We start from the raw sequence: 23,880 nt of genomic DNA, 5'->3' as shown, positions 1-23,880 counted from the left end.
AATTACTAGAACAATTCCCAGAGTTTCTTTGAAAGAGATATCATATTAGCTTATTTAACTTACCAAAACAGACAGGAGAAGAAATAGAAAACTTGAGTAGTAATGTATCTATTAAATAAATCAAATAATTGAATCTTTTCTACAAAGAGTATTCCAGTCCTAGATGATATCAACAGTAAACTCTATGAAACATTTAAGGAGAAAAAAAAAAAAGCAAAGTTGTGGAAGCTTTCTTAGAGAATAGAGAAGAAATAACTACTTAGACTTATTTTGTGATCTCAGCATAACCTTGTTCACATTACATGCCTAGGGCATTATAAGTAAGGAAAACAATAATGTAATGTAATTTTATTACATTGAAATTGAAAACTTCTGCCTGGGTTTGATGGTTCACACCTGTAATTCTAGCACTTTGGAAGGCCAACGTGGGCAGATCCCTTGAGCTCAGGAGTTTGAGACTGACCTGGGCAACATGGTGAAACCCTGTCTCTACTAAAAATACAAAAATAAGCTGGACATGGCAGCACATGCCTGTAGTCCCAGCTACTCCGGAGGCTGAGGCACAAGAATCACTTCAACCTGGGAGGCAGAGGTTGCAGTGAGCCAAGATCACACCACTGCACTCCACTCTGGGCAAAAGAGCAAGCATCTGTCTCAAAAAAAAAAAAAAAAAGTGGCGGGAGGAATTGTTCATCATGAACACTGATGCAAAAATATTGAGCAAAATTATAGCAAATCAAAGTCAATGATATATAAAAAATGTTAATACATCATGACTAATTTAGATGTTTTTCTAGGAATGCAAGGTTGGTTTAAATTTTAAAAATCAGTCAATATGCTTAACAAAATAAAGTAAAACCTCTGATAAAGTAAAACCGTTAACAGAATAAAGTAATAGATGCAGAAACAATTTTGATAAAATTTAACATTATAAGTGATAAAAAAAAACTTTTGGCAAGGGAGGAATAGATCTTCCTTAATCTATCCAAAGGTATCCACAGAACACCCCACAGTAAATATTATACTTAATAGTGAAGTATTGAAAGCTTTCCTCTTGATATCGAGAATGAGATTAAGATAACCATTACTGGCTGGGTGTGGTGGCTCATGCCTGTAATCCTAGCACTTTGGGAGGCTGAGGTGGGCAGATCACTTGAGGACAGGACAGGAGTTTGAGACCAGCCCAGCCTTCATAGCAAAACACAGTCTGTACTAAAAATACAAAAACTAGTAGCATGTGGTGGTGCACTCCTGTAATCCCAACTGCTCAGGAGGATGAGGTGGGAGAATTGCTGGAACCCAGGAGGTAGAGGTTGCAGTGAGTGAAGGTTGTGGTGAGCTGGGATTGCACCAGTGTACTCCAGCCTGGGTGACAGAGCAAGACTGTCTCAAAAAAAAGAGAGAAAGAAAAGAAAGACCAGTATCGCCACTTCTATTCAATTTTGTACTTTGTACTGGAAAACAAATTAACAAACAATTATTTAATAAGGAAATAAAAAGAAATAAGAAACTCAAGATTTGAAAGATAGAAATGCTATTTTGTATAGACCTCCCTACAGTCAATCTGTAGTTTAACTATTATAATTCACAACTCAATTTATCAAAGTCTCTAAACACAGTCAATATCTGCAAATCAATTATATCTCTACATTCTAGCCATAAAAATTTCAAAACTGAATGTTAAAAAATGCAATTTAAAATAGTATCAGACCCATCAAATACCCGGGAAAATAATCTCGTAAAATATGTGTAAGATTGTTACACAGAGAATCATAAACATTGCTGAGACAAGTTAAAGAAGACTTAAATTAATAGAGGGACATACCATGTTTATAGATTGAAGACTAAATATTGTAAAGAGGAAGATTCCTCGTAAATTGATCTATATATTTAAATCTAATTCTGATAAAAATCCAGCATAAAATTTTGTGGACATTAAAAAGTTATTTTAAAAATGTATATGGAGGTGCAAAGGAGCAAGAATAGTCCAGACAATCTTGAAGAAAAAAAAATATTGGAAGACTTATACTCTTAGATATCAAGATTTATTGGAAGGACAGAACCATTATGACAGTAGGCAAGGATGCAAGGATGTATGTATAAACAATTACAACAGAGCCCAGAAACAAATCTAAATTGATACTTGACTCATGATGAATATATTAGTCAGCTCAGGCTGACAAAAAATACCATAGACTGCGTAGCTTAGACAAACCAAAATTTATTTTCTCACAGTTCTGGAGACTGGAAGTCAAGATCAAAGTGCCAGAAAGGTCAGTGTCTGGTGAAGGCTCTCCTTGGATTGTAGATCGCTGCCTTTTTACTATGTCTTCATGTGGTTAAGGGAGAGAAAGAAAGCAGGCTCTCTGGTGTCTCTTCCCATAAGGGTACTAATCCCACTGGACAGGGCCCCATCCTCATTATCTCATTTAACACTAATTATCTTCCAAAGGTCTCATCTCCAATTGCCTTCACGTTGAGGGTTAGAGCTTCAGCATATGAATTTGGGGGACACACAAACATTCAGTCTACAACAACAAAGATGACATGGTAGAGCACTAGAGAAAGGATGGTCTTTTCAATAAATGTGTTTATGGAAAAAAAATGTAAGTTGATTCTCCATATCATTCTAAAAAATTCTAGATGGATTGTTGATCTAAATATGACAGGTAAAACAATAGAGCTTCTAGAGAATGCCTAGGGGAATATATTTGTGATCTTGAATAGATCAATATTTCTTACACTATATACGTAAAGCACTAACCATAATGGAAAAAGTTAACTACGTATAATAAAATTAAGAATGTTCGTTGATTTAAAAAAATCTTTCAGGTTACTTGGTGGATACAATGTGTGTTGCTCCGGTGATGGATGCACTGAAGGCCTTGACTTCACCACAGTGTGATATATCAATGTTGTTAAATTGTATTTATATTCCATGTATTTATACAAATAAAAAAAGAAAAAAAATCTTTCAAAAGAATGAAAAAGCAAATCACTGAGTACCAGATGATGTTTCTGATGCATTTCCCTATAAAAGACTCATATCGGCAATGTATAGAGAACCTCTATAAATAAAAAATAAAACAGCTTAATAGAAAAATCAGAAAAACTTGTAAACAGACCCTTCATCAAAGAAAATATCCAAGTTATCAATAAACAGGAAAAGTTTTTCAATCTCATTACTCATTAGGGACATCAGATTTAAAATCATAGTGAAAGACCAGTAAACACATGAGAATGGCTAAAATGAAGAAGACTGACAATACCAAGTTTGAAGAGGACATGGAACAACTGGGACTCTCATGCATAGCTGGTGAGAGTGTAAATACATATAACCACTATTGAAAGCTGATTGGCAATATTTATTAATGCTGAATATACACATATGCAAAAATTTACACAATTAAGCATTTTAAAAATGTATAAGGCAGTAATTCTATCTTAGGTATGTACACAACACAAATGTGTACATATGTGAGCCAAACACACATAAAATAACCTTCATAGCAGCATTTATTCGTAATAGCTAAAAGCTGGGAACAACCCAAACGTTCACCAGCAACTATTAACATACACTTGGGATTCCCTAGATGGGCTTAGGTGGGTAAGTGTAGGTCCTGAAGTTGAGTGTAAAATTGTATATATATTATATATGCACAGTTTAGGAAAGGCTGGTGTTTTTTTCTCAAAAAGATCTTTGTCTCAAAAAATATTAAGAATTCCTGCCTGCATACAAGACCTAGATTTCCATAGTTTTTAAGAAGATTTTAAACTACTCCTAATTTAACAACTAAGACCTAGAATGTAATTTAACTTTTTAAATCCTATATTTAGTCTGTTCATAGTTTTCTCAAATCAAGAAAATATTTAAAATGTCATCATTCCTTATTATTAAGGAATTATCACCAAGTGAAATGCAAATTGTGTCATGGTGAAGCCTAAAAATTAAGTTATAGGCATAAATATACCTCACTATGGTCTACTTGAGAGCTGCATCTGATATGGTATAAAGTGTAGAGAAATTAGGGGGCACTGGGTGAGTGACAAAAGTAGAATATATCTCTATACCAGTTGTTCTTATCAGGGGGTGACTTGGCCCCCAGGGGACATTTGGTAATATTGGGAGACATTTTTGGTTGTCACAGCTGGGATAAAGGCTACTGCTGGCATCTACAGGGTAGAGGCCAGGTATGCTGTTAAATGTCGTGTAATGCACAGGACAGCCCAAACAGATTATCCAGCTGAAAATGTCAACAATGTTGTACTTGAGAAACCAGGCTCCACACGGATGACAGGCCTCTGTATGGGATACCTCTTGTGCCCCTCTTCAAATCCTCTTGGCCCCACATGATACTTCCATGATTGCTGTGGCACTTTGACCAGCTTGGGCATGTGCATTCTGGGCATATGCCTTGCACCTGTGGCATATGTCTCTAGCTTACTGCTCTGGGACTTCTCTGACATAGCAGCATGGGCATCCATGTGGATCCTTTCGGCAGTCACTCACACATGCATAAACCAGCAGTGTAGGGATTAATGTACTATATCAATAGGGCATGAGAGTTGAATAGTTTTCCTTCTTTTATCCCCTGGATAGATAGTTATGAAATGTTTTCATAAACTCCAAAGAATTACCTCCGCAGTTGAACACCGGTCTCCCTTAGTAGTGGCCAACTCAATAACACATCCTTCTTTTGGCTCTATCTGCTCCCTAGGTTCATTTCCCTTGTCCCTCAACCGTGCTTCCTGGCATCACATGCCCAATAAAGCACCTACATGCAAGTCTTTGACTCAGATTCTGTTTTCTGGGAAACTCGGGATGAAATACCATGTGTCTGGAAGTCCGCAGTGAAAGACCAGAAGTTAATGGAAGACAATATAAAAAAGTTAGAATTTTATGAACATTTGTCTTTTTCCCTTTAAAGTCCAGCATGAATATATAATGAAAGAGTAAAAAGAGGGTGGCAGATTCTCAGTGGTACAATAACAGAGCACTCAGAAAGGGCCATTTCTAAAATTGTCCTGTCAGCCAAAGAATTTTCTAAGCCTCTTATGATAGGGGTAAGGAAAAACAGTGGTGGCCACATAGAAGAAGAAGCAAAGAAAATCAGGGGTTTGAGTTAAAGGGGAAAGAGAAAAGAATATCCTTCAACTCCTTTAAATGGATCACGTTATTGTGAGAGATTTAGAATGCTAGAATTTTACTTAGAAGAAACCAAGAAGATTATCTAATTGAAGTCCTCTTTTACAGAAGAGGAAATGAGGCCTGGAGAGGGCAAATGACCTTCTCAAGGTCACTCAGTTGCCTTAATGACAGAACCAGGTTCAGAACTAACTTCTGAAATGAGGACACCATCTATAATCATGGATTCTGAATCATATACTTCTGTGATTCTGGAGGCAGCCCACAACTTCTCTTGACATTATTTAAACTTTCTGGAGTTATGACCTAGCTAGGATAATACTGTCAGGATACCCTGTCCCAGGTCATCAAGGAGCTAAGATGCTAACAGAAAGTAAGAGGAAATGTCAGCTGTGCCTTTCCTTTCTTGTTAGAGGGTGGCTGCGTTTCTGGCATTTCTTGTTATTCTAGGGACATTCCCATTGCTGACTTCTCAAAGTTCCTGTTAAATAGAGAAGACTTAGTTGATTAACTTGACCAAGGAGAGTAGTAATAATGATCCCACTCTGTTCTGTGGCTTTTCACTGGTGTTTCCCTCTATGGCAACATTGTCTTCAAAGCCAGTGCCCTTGGCTACCTCCCTCCATTCCCCCACTGGGTATCCAACATCCAAGGTACACCTAGTGAAGATGCTTTTCTTTTCCTTGTGCTTAGGCCCCAGGTCAGACATTTTATTCTAGTGAGCAAGACAGATATGCTCCCGTCTTACCTGGCTCACAGCCTGGTGAAAGAGACAGACGTTAAATAAATAAATAAATAAAAACAACTTGCTGAGTGCGGTGGCTCACGCCTGTAATCCCAACACTTTGGGAGGTCAAGGCAGGTGGATCATGATGTCAGGAGTTTGAGACCAGCCTGGCTAACATGGTGAAACCCTGTCTCTACTAAAAATACAAAAATTAGCCAGGCGTGGTGCTGGGTGCCTGTAATCCCAGCTACTCTGGAGGCTGAGGCAGGAGAATCGCTTGAACCTGGGAGGTGGAGGTTGCAGTGAGCCGAGATCGCACCACCGTACTCCAGCCTGGGTGACAGCGAGACTCCATCTCAAAAAAGAAAAAAAGAAAAAAGAAAAAATAATAATCAAGTCTGAGAATTACCAAGTCCAGAGTGCTATGGGATCTGACCAGGTTTGGGGCCAGGGACAGTCTACCTAGGATGAGGTTTAAGATAAGGTACGAAGGACTGAATTCATCAATAGGACTAAACTGGTAAAGGATTTTAGGGTTGTGAAGGAGGAAGCAGTACATGTAAAGGCTGAGTGGAGGGAAGGTCTCAGGGAAGTGAAAGAAGCCAGAATCCAGAAAGCAGACAGGCTGAGAGGCTGGCCTGGTCTTGGGAGCTGTGGAGACCATGCCAGGAATGCCACTTTCTTCTTGAGGGCAGTGGAGACCATTGAAGGGTTTTGAGCATGTGAGAGCAGTGCTTATATCTGTGTTTCAGAAGAATGTTCTAGATGCAGAATGGAGAGAGGGAACTACATGAGAGTGAGTTAGGAGACTACTTGTAGTATGGGCAAGAGGTATTGGTGACTTTACTGGGATTGAGAGCAACAAACTCCATGAAGACAAGGCACCTAAAACAGTGCCTCATGTATAAGTAGACTTGGTAAATACTCATCGAATGAATGAATGAATGATTTTTTTTTTTTTTTGAGGCAAGGCTTCATTCTGTTGCCCAGGCTGGAGTCACGTGATGCCGTTATGGCTCGCCACAGCCTCAAACTCCCTGAGTTCAGGTGATCCTCCCACCTCTGCCTCCTGAGTATCTGGGACTACAGGCATGCACCATCATGCCCAGCTAATTTTTATATTTTTTGTAGAGATGGTGTTTCGCCATGTTACCTAGGCTGGTCTCAAACTCCTGGGCTCAAGCAGTCCACATGCCTTGGTCCCACAAAAGGCTGGGATTACAAGCATGAGCCACTACACCCAGCTATATAACAATATTTAGGAAGACCTGGTGATTAATCAGCATGTGGGAGGTGAGAGGGAGGGAAAAGCCAGGAAAGATGCTAGGTCTCTGCCATCAGGTAACTGGGTAGATGATAGAGCCAGAAACTGACATGGGAAACACAGTGAAGGGGACTGTTAATGGAGAGGGATGTGTACGCAGCTTTGAACTTTACCTTGCTAAGATGTCTGGGAGGCAGTTGAACATAGTAGCTCATGAAAGATAACTGTGTTGATTTGGGAATCATCGTATTATAGATGGTAACTGGAGTCACAAAAATACATAGACAGTGCCACTGAAGAGGAATGTGTAGAGAGAAGAGAGTGCTCTGAAGGATTTCTTGTTGGTGTTGCCCTCTATTTTTCCCATAGTGGGACTATTTTGGCATGCTGTGTCTCATTACATTCCAGAGTAGGGATTGACATGGGACCCCTTCAGAGAGTCCCTCAACCAATCATTGCTCTAAGAAATGTAAATATTTCAAGGTGAGAAGAGTGAAGTAAATTATCTTATTGAAAATTTCTAGCAGGTTCATCTTGGTTCTTTTAACACATTTAATTGAATGCAGGTTTGCATACCCTTCAAACTACTGAACTTGACTTTCTGGGTGTGACTGCAGTTCAGGGCATTGAGGGAAGAAAAGGGGCTGAGGAGGAGAACAAGCAGTGCCCTCTGAGTGCTTTGTCCTTCCCAGGTGTCTGTTTGATGCACAGTCTCTAGCCTGTCAGTTTGCCTACCCTAGGAGGTGGCTCTGAGTGGCCTGCTGCTTGGCAGGACTGGCTGGAGCGCCGAGAAGGGACTTGGCTTGCTTTTCTGTCGTGATAGGCTGCTTGTGCTCCCCTCCAGTGAAGATACCTACACCCCACTTCTACAGTCACCAAGAACATCTGGCTCCTATGACCCCCTTATGGTGTTGGAGCCCTGGGAGCAGGCCAAGCTTATCCTTGGTCATTTTCTCCTGCATCATGGCAATTTACACTAGGGGTACCCACTGGAAGCTCTTTGAGGCCTTGTTAGTGTCCATGCATGTCTTGTTAGTCACTGCATTTCCAGCTCCTTGTACCGTGCCTGGCACGAAGCTGAGTAAATAAATGAATTTTTTGTCTACCTCTGGGGAGATTTGTCAACCACTGTGGGACCTGTTACGTGTAATTCTTGAGACAGTCAGATCTCAGAAGGGGAAATGAGCCCTACAGGTAAAGAGCAGGCGACGGCTCATCTTACTCTGAGGTCCTGTATAAAGCAGCTTGACCTTTTAGTCTTTATATGCTGCCACTTGTATTTCTTTGAAGATGGTCCCCCTCTAGGCAGGGCAAGGCCTCAGAATTGGTTTTCTATGAGTGGTAGATTTGCTGAAGCACACTTTTTGACTTTACTCCCTTGTCCCTCATCACATTCATTTGTGAACTAGATGCTGAGTAGACTTCAGCCATCTAGGAGAGCGAAATCTAGTGGATAGCAAACCCATGATTGCAGCGTAATTATCCCAGGACATCTTAGATTGCTCCAAGGGTCAGATTGAGGGCCCAGGGATGGGGGATATGATTTTACTTGAGCATCCTGTCTGTGGCAGCCATCCAGTGAACATGAGCTATTTAGTCTGTATTACTCTCTCTTTGTCTTGTTGTTGATTTCTGCCAGTTTCTCTGTAGGGCTTTATAGGAAAAGGATTGCCTTCTCTGTATTTGATGCGAGTAACAGACACCATGGGACCGTGTGGACCATGGGTGTCTTTAGTCAGTCTGAACATGCATATTGAGGACTAGTAGGTGTTGGTCAGCGTGCCCAGCACTGACCACATGGATGCAGGCCTTGTCTTTCTGCATAGTCCAGGCAAAGGAGGCTCCTGGCAACTGAGGATATAATTCTGGGCAAAAGAGAAGAAACCTTTCTGATAATTAATGACCCACATGGAAATGCTCATGCCTCAATGCTGATATAGGGCAGTGGAGCAGCATGTTCCAGAAGGCTTGCTCAGAAGTCCAGTCTTGGGAATTCTCTGTGAAAAGACATGTCCACTGTTAAATTTGTGAGATTTGGAAGGCAGGCTCTATTTCCTTTCAACAGATTCTTAATTATGCATTGGTGGAACCAAAGTGTCCTGCTGTAAAAAGCCTGTTGTTTAACTTTGTTTAGCCTGCTGTTTTCCATTCATATTTAATCATGGAAGTATTTCTTAAAAATCACATCCATGTAAGTACCCCATGGGCTTAGTGTTCTGTGGAACGTGCTTTGAGAAGTGTTGCATGAAAGATGCTGGGTTTTCCTTACTCTAAAATTCTACATTTTCCCTTTCCTATTCCAGTTTCTTAGGGTGAGTACATAGAAAAGACAGACTCTGCAGTGAACACTGAGAAGCAGAGGTGAGGCTGTCAAACTTAACAAGAAGAAGCTCCTTCACTGGCAAGTCAGTGAGATTATGAGGAAATACTCAAATTAATATCAGGGTGCTGGAGGCACATGGACTCAGTAGTGTCATGTTAACGAATCCAAGTTCAGCATGGTATTCAAGAGAGAAGTACTATTTTGTGACTTCATGAGTCTCTTTCTTTTGCTCTCCTTCTTTGTTGGAGTATGGGAAAATAAATGAGGAAGGGAGATTGGCTGTAAAGCAACTTCATTTTGTTTGAATTTGACTCCAGAGTCAATTTCCCCAAGAATTCTGTGGACTTTTCCCTGCTCTGCTTTGACTAGAAGCACAGGAAGATGAACACTCAGAAATTTCAGTTATTTCTGGGTTGGTAACATTCCTACATTTTGATAATTGATTTCGTCTCATTCTTAAATCTGTTCTTTTCATTTCCACTGTCCACCCTATAGGTTCAGGACTTCATCCCTTTTCCTCTGCAGCCATTAATTCATCTGTCCATTTATTCATTTATGAAGCATGAGCACTGCTCTGTGCTAGGTACTGAAGACACAAGGGAGAATGAGACACGGAGAATGCTCTCACTTTGCCTACTGAGGCTGCTAGATGTGGAACTGGATTCTAGTCTTCAAATTCGGATCCGTTCTATTGAAGTAACATTTCTTAACACATCTCTGGTCCTGTCATGGTTTTGTTTTCTGATTTTTGTTTGTTTGTTTGTTTGTTTTTGAGATGAAGTTTCACTCTTATCACCCAAGCTGGAATGCAGTGGCGCCATCTTGGCTCACTGCAAACTCTGCCTCCCAGGTTCAAACAATTCTCCTGCCTTACCCTCCTGAGTAACTGGGATTATAGGCACCTGCCACCGTGCCTGCCTAATTTTTTTTTGTATTTTTAGTAGAGACAGGGTTTTACTAAAACCTGGTTTGAAACCAGTTGGCCAGGCTGGTCTCGAATTCCTGACCTCAAGTGATCCACCCACTTTAGCCTCCCAAAGTCCTGGGATTACAGGTGTGAGCCACCACTCCCGGCCTGTCATGTGTTATCAAGAAACATTTGGGAGCTTCTTATTACCTGTGGAATAAAGACGAGCCTTCTCCCTCCCCTGATGGCAAAATGACATCCATGAGACTCTTTGTTCAGGCCCCTTCAGCCCCTGTCTAATCTACTTTTCCCTTCACACAAACTTGGTCAACTGGATGACTGCAGGATTCCTGCCCACTTGGAGCCTGTGCCACTCTCTGACCCCTGCAGCTCCTCTGTCCTTTCTCTACTCTTGAACTCCTCCACTTTCCAAATCCTTCAACTCAAATACTGTGCTCTCTGGAATGGCTCTCACAACTGTCTGAACCTCTCTTACTGCATTCTTCCTGTCATAGATGAGTCACACACCTCAGGTCTATCCAGCTCACATGTAACCATGTAATTCTTTCTGGAATCACATTCTTTATACTTATAACTATATCTATGTCTATCTTCATAATGTGGATGTAAATAATTTAAAATTGGGTGGAATGTTCCATTAGAAAATTGAAAACATTTTAAAGTCTGTCATTTTTCTGTAATTTTGTATAACATATGCTCATTCCTTTTACTTATTGGAACCAATTTTTAATTTATGTGTAGCAGATTTAGATTTTATTTTGGGGTTAAGTACTATTCTGTTTAGAGAGAAGTAGACTATTTAAGTTCTTGAAATAACTTCAAATCTATTTTCAAAAGAAAATTAGGGATAATTTAGATGCTATGTAGATTCGTGTAGTACTATGGACCTCTGTCATTTAATTGCATTATCCTTTTAATGAGAGCTGTGTTTCAATAAAATTTTACATTTCAGACACTGCTCTTTGGGAATTCTTGATAGTTCAGTTGCCAAGGTGGCAGACATTTTTAGTTGTTGCTCTGATACTTTTTAAATGAGCAAACTTCTCAGGCACTTAGGAAGATCCACCCATGTGTGGATAGTTAATGTAATAATTACAAAGAATTCCCATCTATTAATTACAGAATATCTGGCAGTGCAGTGATATATTTGGCAACATCTTGTCAACTATTAATTCAAGTTAAGTACTTTTTTAAAAGAATAGCTGTAAGTGAGGCTTTTATTAATTCTAATGGCTTTACTCTGAAATAATCTACATTAGTTAAATTTAACCAATTACTGGGTTGTTCTTTGTATTCAAGGATAGTGGTTTTACAGATGTCATCCATGGGAGGGGATGTGATTGAAGAGACTGGTGCCTGGTCACCGGGCCTCTCCAGACTGCATACAGCAGACACCTACCCTTTTCTTGTGGTTCTAATTGCCACTAGTTCTAAGGAAGGCTCATTTTCATATAGAATATGCATATTTAATCTTATTTGATCCTCACCGTAGCTATTGTTAGGGTGGGCATTATCAGTCCTTGATCAACTTACTCTTGTCACACACAACTAGAAGAGGCAATATTAGTACTTTCACCCAAGGTCCTCTGTCTCCATCTCTCTGTGCTTCACCACACTGTCTTTCAAATAGTAGCAACTTAGATTTGCAAAGCAATATACATCTACTACCTCATTTGCTTAAAAAATAGTCACCCGCTTGAGATTGTCATAAGTGGATCTGCCTGTTGCTTTTCTTTTCTGGCAATCCTTAGCTATATGCCACTGTCTACTGTGTTTCATATTCATACTTAAAAGTCACTCTGAACACATTTGACATGTTCTACAGTGTCATCACCCTGTCCACACTGCCTTCCTTTGGCTGCCCTCAGGTTGCCCTAGCTCTTTCCAAGGCTAGACATTAGTTAAGTAATATGTCCCAACTCTCCCATCTTTGCCTCTCTGCCTTTCTCATTGGAACCCTATCCTCAGCTCTTCTTCCCATTCCTTGTAAAAACATATTCTTCAGAAAGAATCATTCATTTCAAAGCCTAAATCATTATTTACAAGTATATATTGAGCCTCCTTGCTTTCAGGGAATTTGTGTTTGAATAGTTTATAAGAAACATTTAGCCAAAGAAATGACCTTCTAGTAGTAGAATTTAATCTTAGTGAGCAGCTGAAGGATAATTTTTTGAAGCTAGGATATTCTTACTGCCACCCTTGAAATTACAGAGGTAAGGGGTCTCCCATTTCACCCACACAGAAAGTCAGTCTTATCCATGTCCCGCTATGATCCCTGCTCCTTAGAAAAGAGAAGGCTGGCAAGAGTATTGCTTGCCTGTGGGTAGAATAACTGCTTCTTGAGATCCACATATTATTGGTTCTATCTTATCATTTAATGTTTAAGTAGCACTTACTGGTGCAAGTTATATAGAATGTTTGCAGCAAATCCATGTCTCATAGTCATAAAGAAATAAAGGCTTGCACTGTGGGCCTTTAACTTATTTTTAAAAAATCAATCAACAAATATTGATTAACACTTCGGCTGTCTCCTCAAAGACATTTTGACCTTTTTGATTTCATTTTCTTTGTCTATTGTTGTGTCACCGAGCAGTGTGCTGTGTTAAGTAGCAAAATCTGTGACAGCTTTTAGTCCTTTTTATAGAGAGGGGTCTGGGACGATGGTTTATAATCTTACTGCTTAGAAAAACCGTGGTATCTAAGGTATAGTGGTCGAGAGCTTGGGCTCTGGAATCAGATGGCCTGGTCCTCAGTCAGGCTTTGATATGTACTCATTGCGTGATTAGGAGCAAATTACTTACTATATAAACTCACTTTCCTTATTCACATAATGGAGATTAATATTAATACCTGCCTGGTTGTTGGTGTTTGTGAAAAAGATTAAATAACATTGAAATGAGCCATGCACTGTGCGGGCACCTACTAAGTACTGCCAACTCTGATGATGTTCTTTGTGGTTTAGTGGTACCAGTTTTCTCTGGGTCTCCTTGTATGTTCGCTCCTAGAACATGGGGAATTGTACAGAAGCTCCTGGTGGACTCTGAAGAAGTTTTAACTTAGATTGCTTTAAAGTCTTTGGAATTGAATTATTTCAAAAAGGAATTTCTCTCTTCGAAGAAGTTATGAAGAAAGCAAACTTTAGCTCTAGTTTCTTGCCAGCTTTCCAGGCCGTGTCTTTATTTTGTTCTTAAATATAGCTGCTGCCAGCCGGGTATGTGGCCCACACCTGTAATCCCAGCACTTTGAGAGGCTGAGGTGGGTGGATCACAAGGTCAGGAGATCGAGATCATCCTGCCAACATGGTGAAACTCCCGTCTCTACTAAAAATACAAGAATTAGCTGGGCATGGTGGCTTGCACCTGTAGTCTCAGCTACTCAGGAGGCTGAGGCAGGAGAATTGCTTGAACCCAGGAGGCAGAGGTTGCAATGAGCTGAGATTGTGCCATTGTACTCCAGCCTAACAATAGAGTCTCCTCAGACTGCCTTGCACCTTGTCTCAAATATCATCCAGATCTTTCATTGATTATCTGGATATATGCATTCTAGGAACTGTTGGAGGAGATAGATGTTCCAGCAAATACTTTCAGAATTTCCCCTCAGACTTGGACTCCTGTGAAAGTTACAAAGGGGTGGTAGATCTACAGTTTAATTACCCAGTATCCATTAATGCCCTACTGATTTTCTTTGGGTGCTGGTCAGGTAAGTTAGTATGCATGTTTATAGCCAATTCAAATGCCCCAAGAAAATCACTGACCAATGGCCATCCTTATTTTTAAAAGAAACCAGATAATGCAATTTCTCAAACACCTTCAGCAGGGCATTTCAGAAATGCTTGGTTTCACACTTCGCTGCACTGTAATAAATAAATACAATTTTGATTTCATCTTGGAGTAATTAATCTGAACTTCTTCTGGGACGTAAGGTAGAAAAATGTTCTATAGCTCTTTGAATATTAGATTGGAAAGAAATGCCTTAAACATTCTGCTTAATTAAATTCTAAAGAGGTGGTACAAAATTTTCATGATTAATTGAAATATGCATATTTTGACTGATACATATTTATATTACATTATCATATGAAAATTTTATTATGTTATACAAACTGTTCTCTTTGGAAATGTGACTTAATGCTGTAAACATTTTGCATTTGTTGTTGCATTGTTTATTATAAAAATGCACAGCCTAATGGCTGTAAGATAATGTAATGTAAAAATCTGTTATGCGAATCTTCTCTGAGGTAATCTCAAGTCTCTAATGGCACAGACCGTTAGCCAAAATATAAGATAGGTAATTAGGTTTTCCCTAGCTTGAAGAAATATTTTTTAAAATAGAAAAAAGTTTTAAAGCAGATCAAGTTAGAAAAGATAAAGTGCTGAAGCCTTCTATTTTGCCAGTGTAAAGCATGCACTTCATTTCCAGGTTTCAGGTAGAAAGAGATGCAGGTGTTGAAGTGGACTGATCGCTTTGGCTTTAACCACTTAAGAAGCGTTCACTTTTCTAGGGGTGCAGTCATAAGATATGGGGACACCATCTCATGTCTGGTGGCAGAATTTTGAACTATATTTTGCCTGACAATATTAATTTAGATAATCACAGTTCTTTTTTAGTTTCTAAAATGTATTACTAATATAAATGACTTTTATAAATCTAGAATGCCTGGGATACCTGAAAAAAAATTTTTTTTTAATTTTTTGAATAACCCAATTATCAGACTGTTCTTTGGATCATTAGCTGCTGGTAAAAGTTTAATACCAGGAAAGGAGAAATCTGATGGGAGTTTTCCAAAGCATATACCTTTGTGAAACAAAATTTTACAAAAAATTGCTGGGAACATTGACTTATTTAACAAGGCAAATGCTAACCATCATTTTCAGAGTTTTCCAACTGCCAGATATAAAAGTACACAATTTATTTTGTCTCATCTCGTATTGTTGCTTTGTAGTAAGAATGATTTATAAGAAATAATCTGTTTTAAAATTCTACCTTTTTGTTCATTTGTTAGGTCCATTGTAAGAAAGTATTCTTGCCTCTCTTTAAAAAATGACAGGTGGGTCTGTCTGGTGATGATGGATCGAAGCTTGAGAAAGACCCCGGAGCTACCCTTTGACCCCAAGCATCATTCCTCCAGGCCTGGCCCAAGCCTCACGCTAAGCCCTGGCCTTGTGAATAGCTTTGCACTCTGCTCTTTCTCATCTCAGTGTTGGTCCATTATAGTTAAGGACCTAGGTCTTAAACAATTTTATACTTTGTTTTACAAGTCAGATTATTTAAAGGAAGAAACAATGACAGGGACCTAGTGCATGTTCTAAAATGGCTCCTTGGGACGTGGGGATCTCCTCATTAAACTGTGAGGCCAGATGATTTCCCACATAAATCTTTTTCCTTACAGATTTCACCAGAATCAAGCTTACTGCCAGTGGATCATTTATGAGAATTCTGCTGTATCATCTTCTTTTACAGGAATTTAAGATTTTAAGACATCTTATCAATTGGGAAAAATAGAAACTATTAGTTGCTATCTAGTTTAGTAAAGACAGGTGATTATTTTAAAATAAATGCTCTTTCTAATCTAAGAAAACTCCTTCATATGCTAAGGTAAATTATAGAGCTTTGCTAATTTTTCATACCATTGTATAATGTTAATATGTAGAGAGATACCATATTAGAGATCATGTAAAATATAAATAAAAGCTTGCTTTTATTTATTTATTTTATTTTTAATTTTTTTGTTAATGATATTCCTGAAATATCAGAAAGCTTGCCTTGAATAGAACAATTTATTAAATACAGTAATTGTTTGACATTTGAATTTATATTATGCCATTTAAAGAAAGTTATGTGATCAAAAATATTTGACATCAAAGGTCATTTTTTATACTGTCTCATTTGATAATTAACAATAGATCACAATGTGTAATTTGTGAAATACAAAAAGGTCATTAAAATGGCAATATTTATTCCACTGAGGTAAATACAATGCTGCACGTAGTTTGGAGTGGTGATACTCAGGGGGAAAAGGCTGTATCACTGCACTACAAATTAGTTTGCTTCTAATTTTGCAGGCTGATGACCACACTGCCTCAAACTAAATCTCTTCCCTGGAAATGAAATGATTGCATGACAGACTCTATGAACCATGAATATGTCAACAACTCATGGACCAGGCTTTGCTTAGCAATTAGTCTCTGGGGGATTTTATCTAGAAATCAGACAACACTATACTAGTGTTTATTGGGGATTTTGTGATTATCATTCATGTCTGGAGCATGAGTCTGGGTTAAGAAAAAAAAAAAAATCCATAAAGGAAGAAGAGATGTGGCAATCAGTCACACACACACACACACACACACACACACACACACACACTGCTGTCAATTGGGAGGTGGCAATCAGACACACACACACACACACACACACACACACACACACCCTGCTGTCAATTGGGAGGACAGAGAAAACTCAAGATGTAGCAAAAGCCACTAACAGGCAACAAGGAAATATTACTTGGGTGTCTACTTAAAGTTTCCTTTTGTCCACACCCCTCAAAGAGGCCAGTGTTTCCCAGACCCGAATATCACCATCATAATTTTTGTCATAACTTCTGAACACCTACACTATGATTTACTAAATATATTTTACTAATTGACTCACTTTAAAATCCTTTCTTTGTTTAAGCAGTAGTGTTTGTGATATTATGGGCTCGTTATGCTAGTTAAATTTGTTTTCTTCTCATGCAAAGGAAAATAAATACAACAATTTAAATAGTAGAAATATTTGCAAACCACCTAAATTCATTCTGGGCCACCCCATGACATGACATGAGGAGCTGGGAGGACCACCCATCTGGCTGAGAATGATCTGGCATTCCCATTACTATCCCTCCATCCAGGGTCCATGAACCACATGACATGGAGGAGAATTTCAACCAGGCCTGCATCTCCCTTAGGACACCAGCCCAGAAGGCTGCATTGTCAGAGTCTGTTCAGCGAGCCAGCCTTGTCTGTTTCCGTTGCCAGAATCTGGCCATGCACATCTTTCCTTTTTTGACTAAGCGCATTGCTTGAGAATTATTACATTGCAAGAGTAAACAATAGCACATATCATTTAACAGTAATAGGGAACATGCCATGGTTGAGCCTGGTGCCTGGTCAAGATTCACATGAGGGTGTTCCATTTGTAAGTTGGCACCCTACAAATTGTCCCACCCAGTGCAGATCCTGTAAGCTTTCACAGGACCTTTGAAGACATGAGTTGTTTTACAAGCTTCATTAGTACTGGGACTGGTTTAACTAGGCAGATGAAGCTTTTGTTTTTGTTATTTTTTTTAACCAGGCTAAGAAGCCCTCGGAGCCCTCATGGCTCTGCAGCCATGCTCTGGTTTTTAAGTAAATATCTTTTGGAAACTTAGGAGCCTAAATAAATGAATAAAGAGAGAGGGAGAAAGAGAGGAAGAGGGAGAAAGAAAGAGCACCTCTCCTCCAAGGTCCAGAAACTAAAATCAGGCCCGGGTACTCTGTCAGGTTCAGGGTGTGTCTAAATTTGAAGGGATGTTTGCTTCTGATATGAACATTTTTCTTATACTTTTATTATAGAAGATGATGTGTCAAATGTACAAATAATGTGTGCCTGGTGCCAGAAAGTGGGAATCAAGCGCTATTCCCTGAGTATGGGAAGTGAGGTGAAAAGCTTCTGCAGCGAGAAGTGCTTTGCGGCCTGCCGACGAGCCTACTTCAAGAGAAATAAGGTAAGAGCACCGGAGAGAGAGGCAGCCCCTGCAGGCCTCACCAGCCCACACGCGCATGTGCCTCGTAGCTTCTAGCGGAAAACACCTCGCACCTTTTATTTTTATATTTTTATTCTTTCTGTTTTGTCCATTCCCCTTCTGTGTCACGCTTAACCTTTTGGAATAAGGAATCCCCTTCTAACGTGTTTCTCTTGGCTTCGTGTTTGCATTCTGAGAGGGTGAATGAATCTGATGAGGACACTGTGATCACAGCTGGTATCCTCATGGCCAGTGTCTTTCCAGCAGTAGAGTGCAGACTGCACTCTGTGTCCATGAAAGATAAGTGGTAGATATTTCTTATAAAAGCCAAGTAATCAGCCACAGAAGCATGGCCAGAAAGTTTTAGCCTACTCAGTTTTATTCTGGTACCCAGTGGAAATATTACTATTGCTCTTTTCAAAATCTGACCCATGAGTTCTTGTTAAGAAAAATGTCAAGTCTCTTTTGACATCTGATGTTAAAGCTGATTAATATTGAGAAAAGATGAAATCATGAATCCATGAAACAACATTGCTCACACAGCCAAACATCTGTGAGAAGCATGGTGGGTAAACACGGGAACAGCCATAGTTAGAATTTTTTGTTTTGTTTTGTTTTTTAAAAAGACATCACAGGTCTGAAAATGTCCTTTTTGAATAGTGTTAGCCACCACGGATGGGAAATGGAATGCATGATGTTTTTACAATCACACACACATGCACACAACTATTTTCTGAATCCTTAAAGAACTGCTATAGCCTTTGCCACCAACTACTGAGGTCACTTGCTAGTCCTCAGTTATTTTCCGTTGATATGTAAAGCTTCCTTAATTCATAAAATCTTTACTAAAATTGTCCACATTTTGTTAAGTGTTTCCATTTCTATAATACAAGATCCAAATCTGTTCTTCCTTGAGGCAAACAGTTATTATTTTTCTAAAAGTGTGGTATTTACAATCCTGAAATGCTAATTATGGGCTCACTGCATTGCAAGAAGCACTGTTGCAGCAAATTATCTCCTGCAAATTTGGGTCACATTCATTCTGCCAAAAAACATAATGCCGAAAGAATTAGGCTGCAGAATTCAGCGGGGTGGAATTTTGGTAGCAGTCTCTAAGAGTTAGGCTCATAATCTTCACTGGAACAGAGAGGCAAGTAAGGAAATTGTTTGGAATTCTTTTGGGACTGTCAGCAGTCAAGTTCATTTTCCCCTGGGAGGAGCCAGTGAATCTGGGGAGGAGGGTGGGAAGAACGACACAAGGGAAACACGTTTTGTTTTAATATAGGGGGATTAAAATGATCTCCAAGACCCCCGGGCTCCCGTTTTAAATGCTGAGCACTGGAGTAACAACCCCAGGAGTGGGCCCAGTGCTTTCTTCTTCAAAGCCCTACTTACCACAACAAAATACTTTGCATTCCATCCCAGAAGATGGCTATAGAACAGGGCTTTTTGTCTTTCTCTAATTCTGAAGGGCTATGGGTCTGAATCTTGATGGGCTGCCTGTAGGGAATAAAATCAAGCAAGATGGATTTGTCACAATCCTGGTGATACATGTTTTGCAAACTGTACTTTATAGTGAGCCTTTAAAGAAAGGCACCGGATTCCATTTGGAAAAACACTCCAGAAATCATATCTATGTCTATATTGTTTACATCATTATAAAGTTTAAGGTCAAACTGAATTTAAACTTCCACAGTGTACATTTTGAAAAATGGGTAACTGGGAACCAGGTTAGGAATTAGCATTTGGAATATGTACAGCAGGTAAAGTCAGCAATGGGAGGAGGACAATCACATTTCACTTTCTACCAGAAGTTATTGGGGGATGTCTTTGAACATCTTGCAAAACCTGGAAGTTAACAGTGGTTTGGTGTTTAGCCAGTGACTTTGCCAGCTAATCCCAGTTGTCCATTAGTGTACAAACAATTCCTGCCTTCTCTGCAGTCTTCATCCTTCCTTATGTATCCCAAAGTTCTGACATGCTATGCCTTCTTGTGTGTGTGTGGTTTTTTTTTTTTTTTTTTTTTTTTTTCAAATAGAGAAATAAACTAGTCATATCACCTGCTGGCTTCTTCTTCTTTTTTTTTTTTTTTTAAATTTTAGAGAGTGTTATCTCTGTTACAATATTATATTGTATTACAATAAACATGTACAGCTGCTGCATTTCTGTTAACTGATAGGATTTTGTGGTCATTTCATTTAGGGCTTGGGTTTCCTAATGGATTGTATTAGATACCAGTCACCATCCTGCCATTTCTAAGAACTGCCTGTAATAAGCCCCTGGGTGTTCCCTACTGAAGACAATAGCAAATGGCTACTCTCTTCTTGTATCATTTAACAAAGTCCTTAATCCTCGTTAGTAAAATTGTGGACTTAATCTTAGAAAAAGGGCAAAATTCTTCCCATTCCTACATAATGGAGTTTTCTGGCTAAATTCGACCTTTCTTAAGTGTTGAGAAGTGGATAGAAAACAGTGAATAATGTGTGTGTGCAGAACAGAATTTTGCCTTAGGTATAGTGTAGACTTAAAAAACATAAAATTAACTGTGCTATAAATTATGCTTTATAATGACAGCCCGTTTGTTGCTGGATAGCATGCTGGGATCTAAAAATGGTCTCTAAGTTGAACCCAAATTGCATGCATAACTTTACAAAGAAAAATCCTAGTAGAAAAGGTAGCTAATTAGGAGCAGTATTCAGCTGACCTCTGTTTTGTGTCTGAGCAACACCTGCATTTGTGAATGTAAATTGGACAGCTGTGCCTGTGGTCCCTGTGCGTTTCTCTTCACAAACGCTTGGGTGTAGAGTCAGGAATTGATTTGCTGCTAAAAACAAGGACAAAAATAACCCGACTCTGAAAATGATGGCCCACTCAAAATGGGCTCTTTAAATTTTGTTTGTTTGCCTCTCAATCCTTCATTTCTCTTTGGGTTTCTCTGTTTCATGGGGTGGGTTGAAAGTGTCACATACATCTCTCACAAACTCTGTCACTATGCAATAAGGTGGGATGGATTGAAGCCAGGTTAACCTTTATAGTGTGTAGATTATATTTTTAACTGAATTTAAATTTTTATTTGAAGAGTTGTCTGGATTGCTACGAATATTAGGCTTTCTTCAAAATACTTCTAAACACTGCCAGGAGAGGACCATGAATCACAGCTGTATTCACTTAAGGACTCTAACTACTAGTTTACACATTTCAGAATGTTGGCTCTAAGAAGTGGATAGTGTTAATTCATAATATATTTTGTAGAATCCTTATCCCCAAAAGCTTATTTGCTGGCTTAAAAGTTTTTAAAACAATGGATAAGAAAAATACTTGTGCAGTCTGTGGGCATTGTATGGACAAGGGGATGTCAATCTCATTATTTCATGTATTAGAGACTTTTCAGGGAACTAACAGCTCACTCTTTTCCCAGCCCCTTTTTGGACTTGAGAACATTTCTGTCCTTTTGATTCACCTAGGAATGGGATAGTTGCAGAGGTTCCTTAGTGGTTTTGTACTCTTGTAGAAACATTTAGTCCAACTTGCTAACACCAGTTTTACTTTGCATAGTAATACACACTTAAAAATACTCTTTCCTAAGAGAGTAATGTCTTGTAACCATTATCCCTCTAAAAAGGAGTAACAAACAAGACCACAGATGTTAGTCACTTCCAAATGCCTTATGTTTGATCTCTTTCCGTTTACATGGGAAATATCTTATTGTCTAAACTAACATCCAAAAATCAAGCAGGAAATCAAAATTCAAGACAAACAGCCACTCCAGGCAATGTAAAGGAAGATTGTTTCCTTTTCTTGTTCAGATCTCATTTATAGTGCTCTTTATGGATTAGGAATGTTGATAATTTACAAGTAAGCACAGATTCCTAAGAGGACCAAAGTTTTGCTTCCGCAAAACTTTTCTCTAGATTTTTCCTAATTTGAAAGGCTGGGTGCAGTGGCTCGCCTGTAATCCCAGCACTTTGGGAAGTGGAGGTGGGAGGATTGCTTGAGCCTAGGAGTTCAAGACCAGCCTGGGCAACATAGTGAGACCCTGTCTCTACAAAACATGCAAAAATTAGCTGGGTGTGGTGGTGCTCACGTGTAGTCCCAGTTACTCAGGAGGCTGAGGTGGGAGGATTGCTTAGCCCAGAAGGCTGGGGCTGCAGTGAGCCATGACTGTGCCATTGTACTACTGCCTGGGCAACAGAGCAAGACCCTATCTCAAAAAAAAGAAAAGATCAAAATACTTCAATATCATAATATTATGATTCCCCAGGAGACCGTAGTGGGAAGAAACCAATGTGGCTCTGAGATGAGGCTAAGGATGCATTATGAAGAAAAAGATTATATAGACAGAAACAATACTTGCAAATGATGCCATTAAGATTTCCTAACAATCATTATAATAATAACATAAATATTCAAGGAAGGGAATATTGTATTATTAGCATTTCTTTTACTTTCAAACTATATTCTTGGTTATACAGTCTTAGAAGAGATTTCTTTTGGAAGAACCCATCTCTAATTAGCATGTATCATCATGTTATTTGGAGTTATATTTTATTTAGACATAGTCTATTTGTCTTTTTATTAAACTTGAATATATCCTGGGAAAGATTTCTCAGTTTCAGACTTAATTATAGAACCAAGTAGTGCAGTAAAAATGTGTAACAATTGCCCTGTTAATCTAATGATTAACCTGTCTGCTTTTTTCTTTAAATACCTGCAAGATTTAATTTGCAAAATGGCTATCATTCATGAAGACTTGGAGGACATTAAGAAATTACTGGCAATTAATGTCCCCTGACTTGCTCAGGCCACAGACTTGCTTTTGCCAGTTGCTTGCAAATATCCTTGGTCCACAAGTAAATGCACCCAGGGAGCCCCAGGTTTCTTCCTGTGGATTTCCCTTGGTTTTGATGGCCACCAGTGAGCCTCCTGGATCTGTCCAGCTGCACGCTGGCCTGCAGGATGACTACTTGATTTGCCGCGTCCATTAGTACTGTGCTGTAAGCCCCTCCACCGCCTCATGTGTATAGTGGCTTCTCCTCCCAGGGATTTAGTCAGCAGGTCAGGGGCTGAGCTCCCTTTTGGTCATAGCAACCCGGAGTGTTCTCAGAAAGCTCTGGGGAAAGAACAAGAAACCCAACTTTTCTTATTCTCTTGTATTTTGAAATATAGAATAGAATATTGATGAGCTGCTGCAAATGAGAGGCTGGAAAAAACAATCACAGAGGAGGGGTAAATGTCAGCCCTTGGTAACACATTTGGGGGTAGGGTTAGAGCAGGAAAGCTCTGGCTAGTGAAGTTGAGTGTAGGTCCATTGAAAATGACACACTGGCTCTTGAGGAGAGCCAGAAAGTGTTCTGAGGTAGAGGTTCTGCAGGCGGGTGGGACACAGTTATCTAGAAAGCCATCAGAAGCTTGGAGAGAGGCGTGTAACCTCATGTTCACTAAAACACTTGAAAAACTCTGGACTAAGGGGATACCCTGAACACAGCATGGGGCAAGTGGGTACTGAAAGGAATAGCAACCACTTCTAGTTTTTAATGAGCTGCATGTTGGGAGACTGTGAAGGAAGCAGCAATAATTCTAACCCATTAGCCAGGATGGACATCGGTTTCTGAATAACATTAGATATTTTAGATTAAATGTGAAGAGTTGATCAAAACTCCAAATAGCTTCAAGCCCTAGTTTGTGTTCAACATTTTTCAGTGAGCAGAAGGAAGAGGGAATTTTTCATAA

The 23,880-nt window shown here is 39.3% G+C and overlaps 1 protein-coding gene across 1 annotated transcript in view; it reads left to right on the top strand.

Moving 5' to 3' along the window:
* SOBP (sine oculis binding protein homolog) overlaps window positions 1-23,880 on the top strand; it is a 167,064-nt gene that overhangs the window by 23,703 nt on the left and 119,481 nt on the right. The window contains 1 exon segment of the mRNA XM_032275115.1: window positions 17,981-18,132. Coding sequence (XP_032131006.1) covers window positions 17,981-18,132 — 152 coding nt within the window.

Source organism: Sapajus apella, unplaced genomic scaffold (assembly GCF_009761245.1).
Source record: "Sapajus apella isolate SASKATOON/1434 unplaced genomic scaffold, GSC_monkey_1.0 scaffold6, whole genome shotgun sequence".
Lineage (NCBI taxonomy): Eukaryota > Metazoa > Chordata > Mammalia > Primates > Cebidae > Sapajus > Sapajus apella.
The sequence above is the reverse complement of the archived record's forward strand: the minus strand, read 5'-3'. Positions and strand labels throughout refer to the sequence as shown.